Below are 10,309 nucleotides of genomic sequence, written 5' to 3'. Positions count from 1 at the left end.
TGCCGTATTCGTTGTTTTGTAGTTATTAATGGATGCCATGGATTTTGGAAAGTATTGTCAAAAATAAAGGTGTCATGCTTGAAGATAACTAAAACCATGCACTGTACAAAATGTACATGTATACACTGGGTGATACTGTATGTTTATGTCTATTATTCTATTATTCTTGAAAAGGGAAAAAACATTGAAACCGAAATATAAATAAAGTGATACTGATAAATCCCGTAAAACAACTTCCCAGCTAAAAAAATGTTCAAACTTTGAGGTAGGGTCAATATTCAACAGGGTCAATTTTCAACTTGTTGACGTCATCAGGTGTAAGAAAAAAAATATCAAGCTGTTGAAAAATGACCCCGGGTATAAATTCAACGACTTTTGGTCACAATATTCAACGTTGAAAAATGACCTCGGTTCAACCCTAACAAAAAAATACTATAGTTAACTATAGTTAATTATAGTTTACTATAGTTAACTATAGTGATAACTTTGACACTTTGAAAACTTTGATTTACTATAGTGATAACTTTGACACTTTGAAAAACTTTGACGAAAACTTTGACACTTTGAAAAACTTTGGCGAAAACTTTGACACTTTGAAAAACTTTGACGAAAACTTTGACACTTTGAAAAACTTTGGCGAAAACTTTGACACTTTGAAAAACTTTGACGAAAACTTTGACACTTTGAAAAACTTTGGTGAAAACTTTGACACTTTGAAAAACTTTGGCGAAAACTTTGACACTTTGAAAAACTTTGGCGAAAACTTTGACACTTTGAAAAACTTTGACGAAAACTTTGACACTTTGAAAAACTTTGACGAAAACTTTGACACTTTGAAAAACTTTGACGAAAACTTTGACACTTTGAAAAACTCTGGCGAAAACTTTGACACTTTGAAAAACTTTGGCGAAAACTTTGACACTTTGAAAAACTTTGGCGAAAACTTGGATGCTTTAAAACTTTGAAAAAGTTTATTGGAAACTTTGACACTTTAAAAAACTTTATCAAAAACTTTTTTCTTCGAGAAACTTTATCAAAAACTTTGACACCTTTGAGAAACATTATCGAAGTCTCTGATACTTTGTTAAACTTAATCGAAAACTTGGATACTTTGAAAAACTTTGTCGAAAAAATTTAACACTTTGAAAAACTTTGTCGAAAACTTGGATACTTTAACACTTCGAAAAACTTTATCGAAAACTTTGAAAAACTTTATCGAAAACTTTGAAAATTTAAAAAATTTTATCGAAAACTTGGATACTTTAACACATAGAAAAACTTAATCGCCAACTTTGACACTTTAAAAAACTTTATCGAAAACTTTGAAAATTTAAAAAACTTTATCAAAAACTTGGGATGCTTTGAAAAACTTTATCGAAAAGTTTGATACTTTGAAAAACTTCATTGAAAATTCTTATACTTTGAAGAACTTTGGCGAAAACTTTAACACTTTGAAAAACTTTGGCGAAAACTTTGACACTTTGAAAAACTTTGACAAAAACTTTGACACTTTGAAAAACTTTAGCGAAAACTTTGACACTTTGAAAAACTTTGGCGAAAACTTTGACACTTTGAAAAACTTTGGCGAAAACTTTGACACTTTGAAAAACTTTGACGAAAACTTTGACACTTTGAAAAACTTTGGCGAAAACTTTGACACTTTGAAAAACTTTATTGAAAACTTTGACACTTTGAAAAACTTTGGCGAAAACTTTGACACTTTGAAAAACTTTGGCGAAAACTTTGACACTTTGAAAAACTTTGACGAAAACTTTGACACTTTGAAAAACTTTGGCGAAAACTTTGACACTTTGAAAAACTTTGGCGAAAACTTTGACACTTTGAAAAACTTTGACGAAAACTTTGACACTTTGAAAAACTTTGGCGAAAACTTTGACACTTTGAAAAACTTTGACGAAAACTTTGACACTTTGATTTACTATACGAGGGGCGTTCAATAAATAATGTCATTAGCTCGATGACATACAAAATAGTAGTCATGTGACATAAAGCTTGACTTTCTCTCATTATTGAATCTTTAATGAATTTATGACAGTTTATGTGACCACTTTTCATCACATAGTTTTATCGTGAGAAGCTGAGAAACAAGGGCTATTCGAGACACTGCATTATAAATGAATGGTAAAGAATCAGTAAACTAGAGTGAAAATAAAAGCTACGTTAAAGCTGATGTAAAACTTGTTAAAAATCCCAAAGAAATATTCAATGAAATATGTGACATTTACAGCAACCGATGCCTGTTTTATAGAAAAATTAGCAGGTGGATTTCAAAGATAAAAAAATATATAATGGGCATCAAAAATGGGTACCATCCTTGCCAACAAAAATTATAACAACTTATGTGATGTTTGCCAAATTTCAACAAATAATATTTGGTGTTGTATGATTGACTTTTAGACACATAGCAAATTTGATAGACATCATATCGGGAGTAGTTTACACTGTGTTTAAGAAAGTTTGACGGTAATTAAGCTTGGTACTCTAAGGTCACCCTGTATTTTGAAAAATGAGTGAAAAAGACATCGTGTACAAAAGTCTTAACAATTATTTTAAAATATCAGTAATTGTAGTAATCCACGTTTGTTTTATATTCAAACAGATATTGGAACATGAATCTATTGCTTAAAACCATTAAAACAAAATTTACTATAAGATGTACTTGATAAAAACGGCGAAGGTCTGTCAAGAGCAAAGGTATGCAAGAGCACAAAAATAGATTTATATGCAATTTTCTTAAATATTAGTGGTATTATTGTTCAAATTCGTATTCGGGGAGCCAGTTTAATATCTGGAGGTGTCTAGAAAGCAATTTTTTTGCAAAGAAATCGAAAGGTTTATCAGAGAAAGGACCCAGAATCAGGAATCCACTGCATTGAATTTCTTCATGACAGCGTTTAAACCTGCATGCCCTAAAAAGTAAAGGGGGTTACGGGATAAACAGAAAGTTAATGTTTTTTCACATTAACAATATATGCCAGATCTTTGACCTTTTGACTTATTTCTATTTCCAAACTTGAATAAAACCCATTTCAGAAGGATAAAACAAGTCCAGGAAATCATTGGATCTGCCATTTTCCAGTATACTAAGGGTCATATCCAAAAATGAGTTCTGAAAACAATCAGAAATTGGATAAAAAAATGTTACGGACATGTGTGTGAATTAAAATAGATTAATAAGTAAAATCATGAAGACTAAATCATTGAAAAGCGTCGTTTGCTTCTTTCTGAACCCCAATGACATTATTTATTGAACGCCCCTCGTAGTTAACTATAGTTAACTATAGTTAACTATAGTATTTTTTTGTTAGGGAATATTCAACGTTGAAAAATGACCCCCGGGTCAATTTTCAACTCGGGTCAATATTCAACGTTACACCGAATTAAGTTTATACGATTATTTTGTACGCATTTTGCTAAACGGATAAATTTCTTTCGTCAGCATAGCTCCCTTTTTCAAACTTAATTTGTAGTTCATACGACATTGACTGCTGTTTTTAAACACTTTCAAATAGGTAAACTAAACAATGTATCAAAAACATACAGGATGTCCCAAAACATATGTTACACTTTTAATCACATGTACACACAAAGATATTTTGTCAACTTCTAATGAATTAGCATACATTTTATCGGACAAAAGAGCAAGAGCCATGTTGGGCCTTATTTGGCCCTGAGAATTTCAGAAAAATCGAAACCGCTCAGTTTAGCTTGCAAGTGTAGTATTTATTACTTGGAGTGTTGGTGATCATGTGTCTATTAATTGTGACGCAATTTTTCATTTAGTCAATTGTTTATGACGTCATCAAATGCGTCATTTTCCTCATATTGTGTAAATTCCTTTAAAAATGGCCTAAAATTGAGGAATCTTTTCAATATTTCATATGGAGCACAACCTCTGATCCAAATTATACAAATACATAATGAAAGCTCTGTTTCTGAATATCAAATAACATGTTTTATTTTTTGGATCGTGGGCTGTGCTCATATTTAAATTCTTTGCTGAAGGTAATCAAATACGCATATTTTCTGCAAATTTCAAGAACATTGCAATTTCTCAAAGCCTGTTTTCAAATATTTGGATTCTCAAAACGAAATTTCATTATACAACATGAAAGCTCCAAGTGTCTACTTTATTTTGACATATAAAATGGGAAAGAGGGTGATAGTTAATTATTTGATATAAGTACAGGGCCATATATGCATAACTTGGCTCTACCTCTTTCGAGAACTTTCTGTTCAAGAATCAGGTAATAATAATGTCCTAATAACGTCATCATATTTTGATATGGAAGCATCAGACGAAGAGCTGGTAGAAATTGTAAAACTTTACTATCGGTCTAAAATTGCTACTTAAGTCATTAGTACCACGAAAAATCAACATCCTGTTATGAAAGTTCTCAACAGAAAACAAAGCTTGGTAAATAAAAACAATTTTAATTCAAGGGACGTCATTTGGAACATGTTATTAAATGACATATGTTATTCTAAAGAAAAAAATATTGATGATTAATAAGGAAACTGTGAGAACTGTATGCTTCGCAAAAAAATTATAACAATTTTATTATAAATTTTAAATATCATCATTGTAACTTGAGACATGAAAGTTTTAAAACGGTTTAAAAATTTAACATATGTTTTGGGACACCCTGTATATCGCTGATTGACAAGTAACCCTTCAATTATTTACTACTTGTAAAAATGTAACATCTAATTCAAGAAAGGACTTAAGCCAGAATGTACAAAAATCCGCCCTGTCATCGAAACGGATGAAACTTTTTCAAACAATGCTCTTAGATTAGTATATTATATAACATTTTATTTTTTAACAATATCTCTTCTAGTTTTATTTTTACAGCTGTTTGAATTTGGTATTGTTCTCAATGTTAATTCTACAACGTCATGACGTTGCCGTTACTTACTTTAACGTCATGACGTCAATCATATATACTTAAACGTCATGATGTGAACTTAATTAGTAATAAACATATATATATTCTAAAGAGGAGAAAATTTAATTATTTTTATATAAATCTCAATTTATCATGGTTTTTTCAAAGAAATTCTGAGGCATGGAAAAGAGTTTAGTGTTTGCTTTTCTTATAGTCTGTACTTCTCTAAAGAAAATATATATACTTCATAAGCAGTAACGCTGTTTACCATTTCACAAATGTAACAGTGTCAATTTTAAAATAATAATAACAACAAAATTATCAGTTTTGTAAACATTTGTATTTCTTGCTCCAATAGTATTCATAACAATACATAAAATATTGAAGTAAACTTCACTTTAACATATTTTTAAGGTAAATCATGAAAATACATAAATCAGAAAATGTGTATATGCAAAGTCAAGCTATGTCTTTTTACTGATTATTGCTACAATATCACACCCGACATAAATCTCACACATGAAATTATAAACAGGTAAATTGAAAAATAACACTCTACATGAGATTATAAACAGGTAAATTAAAAAATGATACTCTACATGCAGAGCGGCCCAATTTCCGCATCCGACTTAAAACTCACACATGAGATTATAAACAGGTAAATTGAAAAATAACACTTTACATGAGATTATAAACAGGTAAATTAAAAAATGATACTCTACATGCAGAGCGGCCCAATTTCCGCATCCGACTTAAAACTCACACCGCAGATTAAACAAGTAAATTGAAAAAATAACATAATTTTTTTTAAAAACATATATACAACATATACAATGTATATAAAATAACAATGAATAAAATACAATGAACATTAACTAACTGTTCACTCCTCGGGAACACTTTCACAGCTACTGTCATCACTGTCAGACTCGTCCAAAGCAGGTGGGATGTCAGCTGCATCAAGGACATGCTCACTCCAGTCACGCACACCATATGTCCTTTGTTCATGTCTTCCTTTTGCCAGGTACCAAATGATGGCTGCTATGTGAGAGCACATGCCCACAACTCTGGCACCCGCTCTGCAGGTACAATACCATGCCTCTACAGAGTAATCAGAATACTCAATCCAAACTAAATACTGCTTTGATGATGTGTGCCGACTCTGAATTTTCACCTTTAGGAGCCTATCATTTTCTTTATGGAAGAAAATATCACATCCTCCCTCAATGTGTTCTTGAATGTAGCTACGAGAGAGCTTCAATTGATAGGTGCCACAAGTCAAATTCCGCAACTGATCCTCATCCAACATGGGGAAATTCTGAATTTCACATTCAAGAACTGTTTGCCATTGAGTAGATCTTCTGTTAAGTCCATTCTCTTGAACCATTCGTTTGAGATTATTCACCTATTAAGAAAGCCATACGCATGTTATTATAACTTAATATATACTCAGATGTATTCAAGGGAGATGAGCAAGATGAAATTTAAAAAAGTTAAATGTATTCTTAAATGCAGATTTTTGCAGCTGCTCAATTACTAGTACATTAAGGTATTATACAATAAATCAATTGTGCATTACTTAAATACCTGTTTGGACAGATAGAGCATTTTTGCTGCCTCTGCATCATCAGCCTCAGTGCTGTTACTTTTACTCAGGGGTGGAGAGAATCTGTTTGAGAGTGCGCAAATTATCCTGACATAGTCACCGATGAAGGGAATTTGATTAGTGGGTAGTGTCTTGTCCAAATATCGCCACCTCTTGATACGTGCGTTTGAAGATTCCACTACCCATCTGACCTAAAAAATATTTTTTCAAAACTTATTCATAGTAATATATTTTCACAAGAAATTGTAAATAACTTTATTGCGAGAATTTACATGTTATTTACCTTTGTCACAAGTCTGCTCATATTTGCATCATCAGTAGTCATTTGGTTTTGTCCCTTGAGCAGAAATCGGGGCATTTCTGCCTGGATTCCAAGATCTTCAAGCAGAGGCAAAGCATCTCTGAACCCGCGGTCAACAATAAAGATGTCGTCTTCACTTAGCCAGCTCCGAATATCTTCAGCATTTGTTTTGATGATGTGTTGGAGAATTGATGCATCATTGTTTTTATTATCAGCAAGGTATGGTCCTAAGATAGAGACAAAGTAACCAGTAGTAGTCACGATAACCATAGGCTTGATTAGTGGTCTCCCCTTGTGGATGCTGTAAGAACGTCTTTGGTAGTGGAAATTATTGCTCTTAGCTGTGTATATGTAAGTGCCATCCAGTACCAATATGGCCTGTTTCTTGTCGATGTTACCAAACAGTGTCTGTGCTAGCTGTCGTGTATGGTCTTCGATGACTTCCTCTCTTCTTATGTGTTCAAACCCAAGATGGTGTGGCACAAAGCTGATCATCAATGCTGCTCTTACAGCACTAACAGCCCTCCTTAAACTGGATTTGGAAGTTTGGAAAAGTGTTGACAGTATTTGATTTGACAAGCCAGTCTTTAATTTGCACAGGAATATGGCAACAGATTTTCTTAGACTCCTAGACGGTGTTGGTTTCACTTCATCTTTCACAGCGTCACATATTGTATGGAAATCTTCCTTGTTGAGTCCCAGCAAAGACAAATAGTCTGTATCGGTCAGAGTCGTGGTGTCATCAAAGTCCAAATAAGACTTGTCATGTTTATGACATAATACACGCATCTCTTGAAGTAAACTTAGGATGGTAGTTCTGTTAACAAATGCATTGTCTGTCGTTGGTAATTGCTGAATAGCATCAGTTGTGAAGCGTTCATTTTCCACATGACCAGGACAACATCTATTTCCAGATGGAATTAATATATTGTGTTCAATGAAAACAGATGTGCGGCATTCTGGTGACACTACTATCAATTTGGGACCTGGTTTCTTACAAACGATACAATAGGCATGAGTCTTTGCAGTGGATTTCAGTTGTAAGGATACAGATGGTGGACTGGAGAGATGTTTTCTGTGGTCATTTGTTTCGGACGCTGGACATTCCCTGTGAATTGTGGTAGAGCAGGGTGTTGCAGATGATTTGCGGCATGAAACATCTCTGTAATAATTGCTTCTACATTTGCTGCAGATGACAGAATTTTCCCTTCCTTCCACCATAAACCTTTTTCTTAAATATTTTCTTATGCCTTTGTCAAGATGCCTCCTTTCATTAGGTTTTGTTCTTTTAGAGCACAATACACAGTTGAAGTATTCAGTTTTGTGTCCTGGCATTATCTGAAATTAAATACAAGAACATTTACATTTTATAAATTATTCAAGCTAATTATGAAAAATAATTCGTTTTACCTTTCCAACTGAATAAAATGATTTTTTTTTTATCTTACTGCCATAATTATACCCCCCGCTTGAAAAGCGAGAGGGTATATAACAATCGGTATGTCCATCCGTCCGTCTGTCTAGCTGTCTGTCCGTCCGTTATGCTTTGGGGTACCCATCTCTTATCCGCAACTAGCTCCTCTCATACCAATGAAACCTTTATCTTTATTACATATTGCCATTGTGCACCTCCTATTTTACTTTTTTACCTGACATATATTTTTGATTTTCCAGAGCAAAACATGGACACTGCCATTATATTCATATGGGAGGGGGGGGGGGTGGGGTGGGGGGGGGGGGTGGGGGTGGGGTATCATTTAGTGAGCTCATTGCTCACAGTACCTCTAGTTTATTTTAAACTACAGCCAAAACGGCTGATTAAAATCTTTTGAAAATATCTTCTCAATCTCATCCAGATTAGAATTACAATAAAAATTTCATCCCATGTATGCTCAGATTCATGGACTTACATATTGTTAAAACTTTGCCTGAGGAAGGACATGGATTTTTACATCATTATACAAAAATTGTCTCCTTCCTCTGGGAATACTTTAAAGATATTTGATTGAGTTTAACCACCTCAAATACTGTTGCTTTATTTTTGTTTTATAAATCCTTCTAAACTATTAATTTCTTACTGTGGTTTTCTACAATACATACTCCTTTTCATTTTATTTTATATATGCACACGCCTTGAGATCCACCCCCCATTCCAGCAATTTATATTTAATTTATGAACAACAATAAAAAAGTTGCAGAATTATAATAATAAAATTGATTTTGGCTGTTTATTATTTTAAAATATTTACTACTATTTATATTCTAATAATTTTGCTTAAACAAGCTATTTTTTACATTGTTGTTTATATTATTTTAAGAAAAAATCATTATTAAAGAAAAATCATTAAAAATATATTTAAATAGAACGTGAATTTTTCAAAGAGAGGTAACTCATGAAAACAAAAACAAAACACCCCCTGATGTTGAATATCTGTGTTAATGTGTCTATTTTTTGTAAATTATGACTATTAAAATATAAATTAATATTTTTACATTGATATATGGTCTTGTAAACATGGTAAATATGTGCTGTACTTTAATTAAAAAAAAAAAAGAAGAGGGGATTCAGATTGACATGTTCCAGTGTTATCATTGCTCATCATATTGGTGTGAAATTTAAAATGAACTTACTAGATACTCATATGCCTAACGTTTCATACAGATTTGAATAAAATCTTAATTTAGACTTATGCCGATCTTTTTTGCATCTCAATCACACGTACTACAATAAACTTTGATATAGATATGCATTATTGCATACCATGCTGACAGTAGTCCGAAAAATCTGACGTTTTCCTGGCTTTTTTGCGATCTTGATAGTTTACATACCAGGAATAGTCCGATTTCCTGGCTTTTTTTACGATCTTAATAGTTTACATGCCAGGAAAGTAAAATATCAAAATCGTAAAAAAGCCAGGAAAACGTCAGATTTTTCGGACTAATCTGACAGTACATCACGCTGCAGACGACATATGGGTCAAGCGAGCGGTCCATGTATTATCAGCTCAGAATCATCCTATTATATTGATGCATGTGTATTTTAAAGCTTACTTTACTTTTTTGTTTAGAAGAATATAAAAGATACTCACCACAACAAAGTCATTTAACTTCTCTATCTTCAGTCGATTGTAACTGCATTCTGGATAGTCAGTTATTTTATCACATCGGGATCGGAAATTCCTATTTTTCACAGACGCAAGTTTTATATCGAGTGGATTTTATATCCTTTAAAATTTATTTACGGCCTCAATAAATTATTAAAAAATAAATCATTTAATATGACTAATTAAGTTTAACCTCTATTTATACTAGGCCGTACTGAGAGAAAAAAAATCCGGAAATTATCTTTTACTCAAGTCAGGCATCAAAGTACTGAAAAGTATCATTTAAGTAGGGCGCCACACGTGAACCATCAAAAACCAAATGAATTATGGAATAACATGTATCATTTTAACTGTGTTTAAAATTTCATCATGGTTCAAGGTTGGCGCC

At 32.6% G+C, this 10,309-nt stretch overlaps 1 protein-coding gene across 1 annotated transcript; it reads right to left on the bottom strand.

Moving 5' to 3' along the window:
- Positions 1–5,770: 5,770 nt before the first annotated feature.
- LOC134282736 (uncharacterized) lies at positions 5,771–7,627 on the bottom strand. The gene is made up of 3 exons (XM_062765138.1): positions 6,800–7,627; positions 6,498–6,707; positions 5,771–6,315 (listed from the first exon to the last, which is right to left on the bottom strand). The coding sequence occupies exons 1-3, from the start codon at positions 7,604–7,606 to the stop codon at positions 5,794–5,796; spliced, it is 1,539 nt and encodes a 512-aa protein (XP_062621122.1). The 5' UTR covers positions 7,607–7,627; the 3' UTR covers positions 5,771–5,793.
- Between the last annotated feature and the right edge of the window lie 2,682 nt (positions 7,628–10,309).

The sequence above is a fragment of the Saccostrea cucullata genome, unplaced genomic scaffold (genome assembly GCF_032062105.1).
Source record: "Saccostrea cucullata isolate Sc308-1 unplaced genomic scaffold, CSIRO_AGI_Scuc_v1 ctg18141, whole genome shotgun sequence".
In the NCBI taxonomy this organism is placed as follows: Eukaryota; Metazoa; Mollusca; class Bivalvia; order Ostreida; family Ostreidae; genus Saccostrea; species Saccostrea cuccullata.
This window is presented reverse-complemented; position numbering and strand designations above follow the sequence as displayed.

Excerpts from the sequence above, each read along its gene's own strand:
- LOC134282736 (XM_062765138.1), bottom strand. The coding sequence starts at position 7,606 with ATGCGTGTATTATGTCATAAACATGACAAGTCTTATTTGGACTTTGAT. Across the intron at positions 6,708-6,799 it reads TGAGCAGACTTGTGACAAAG|GTCAGATGGGTAGTGGAATC; the intron begins GTAAATAACATG and ends AATATTTTTTAG. Across the intron at positions 6,316-6,497 it reads TGCTCTATCTGTCCAAACAG|GTGAATAATCTCAAACGAAT; the intron begins GTATTTAAGTAA and ends CTTTCTTAATAG.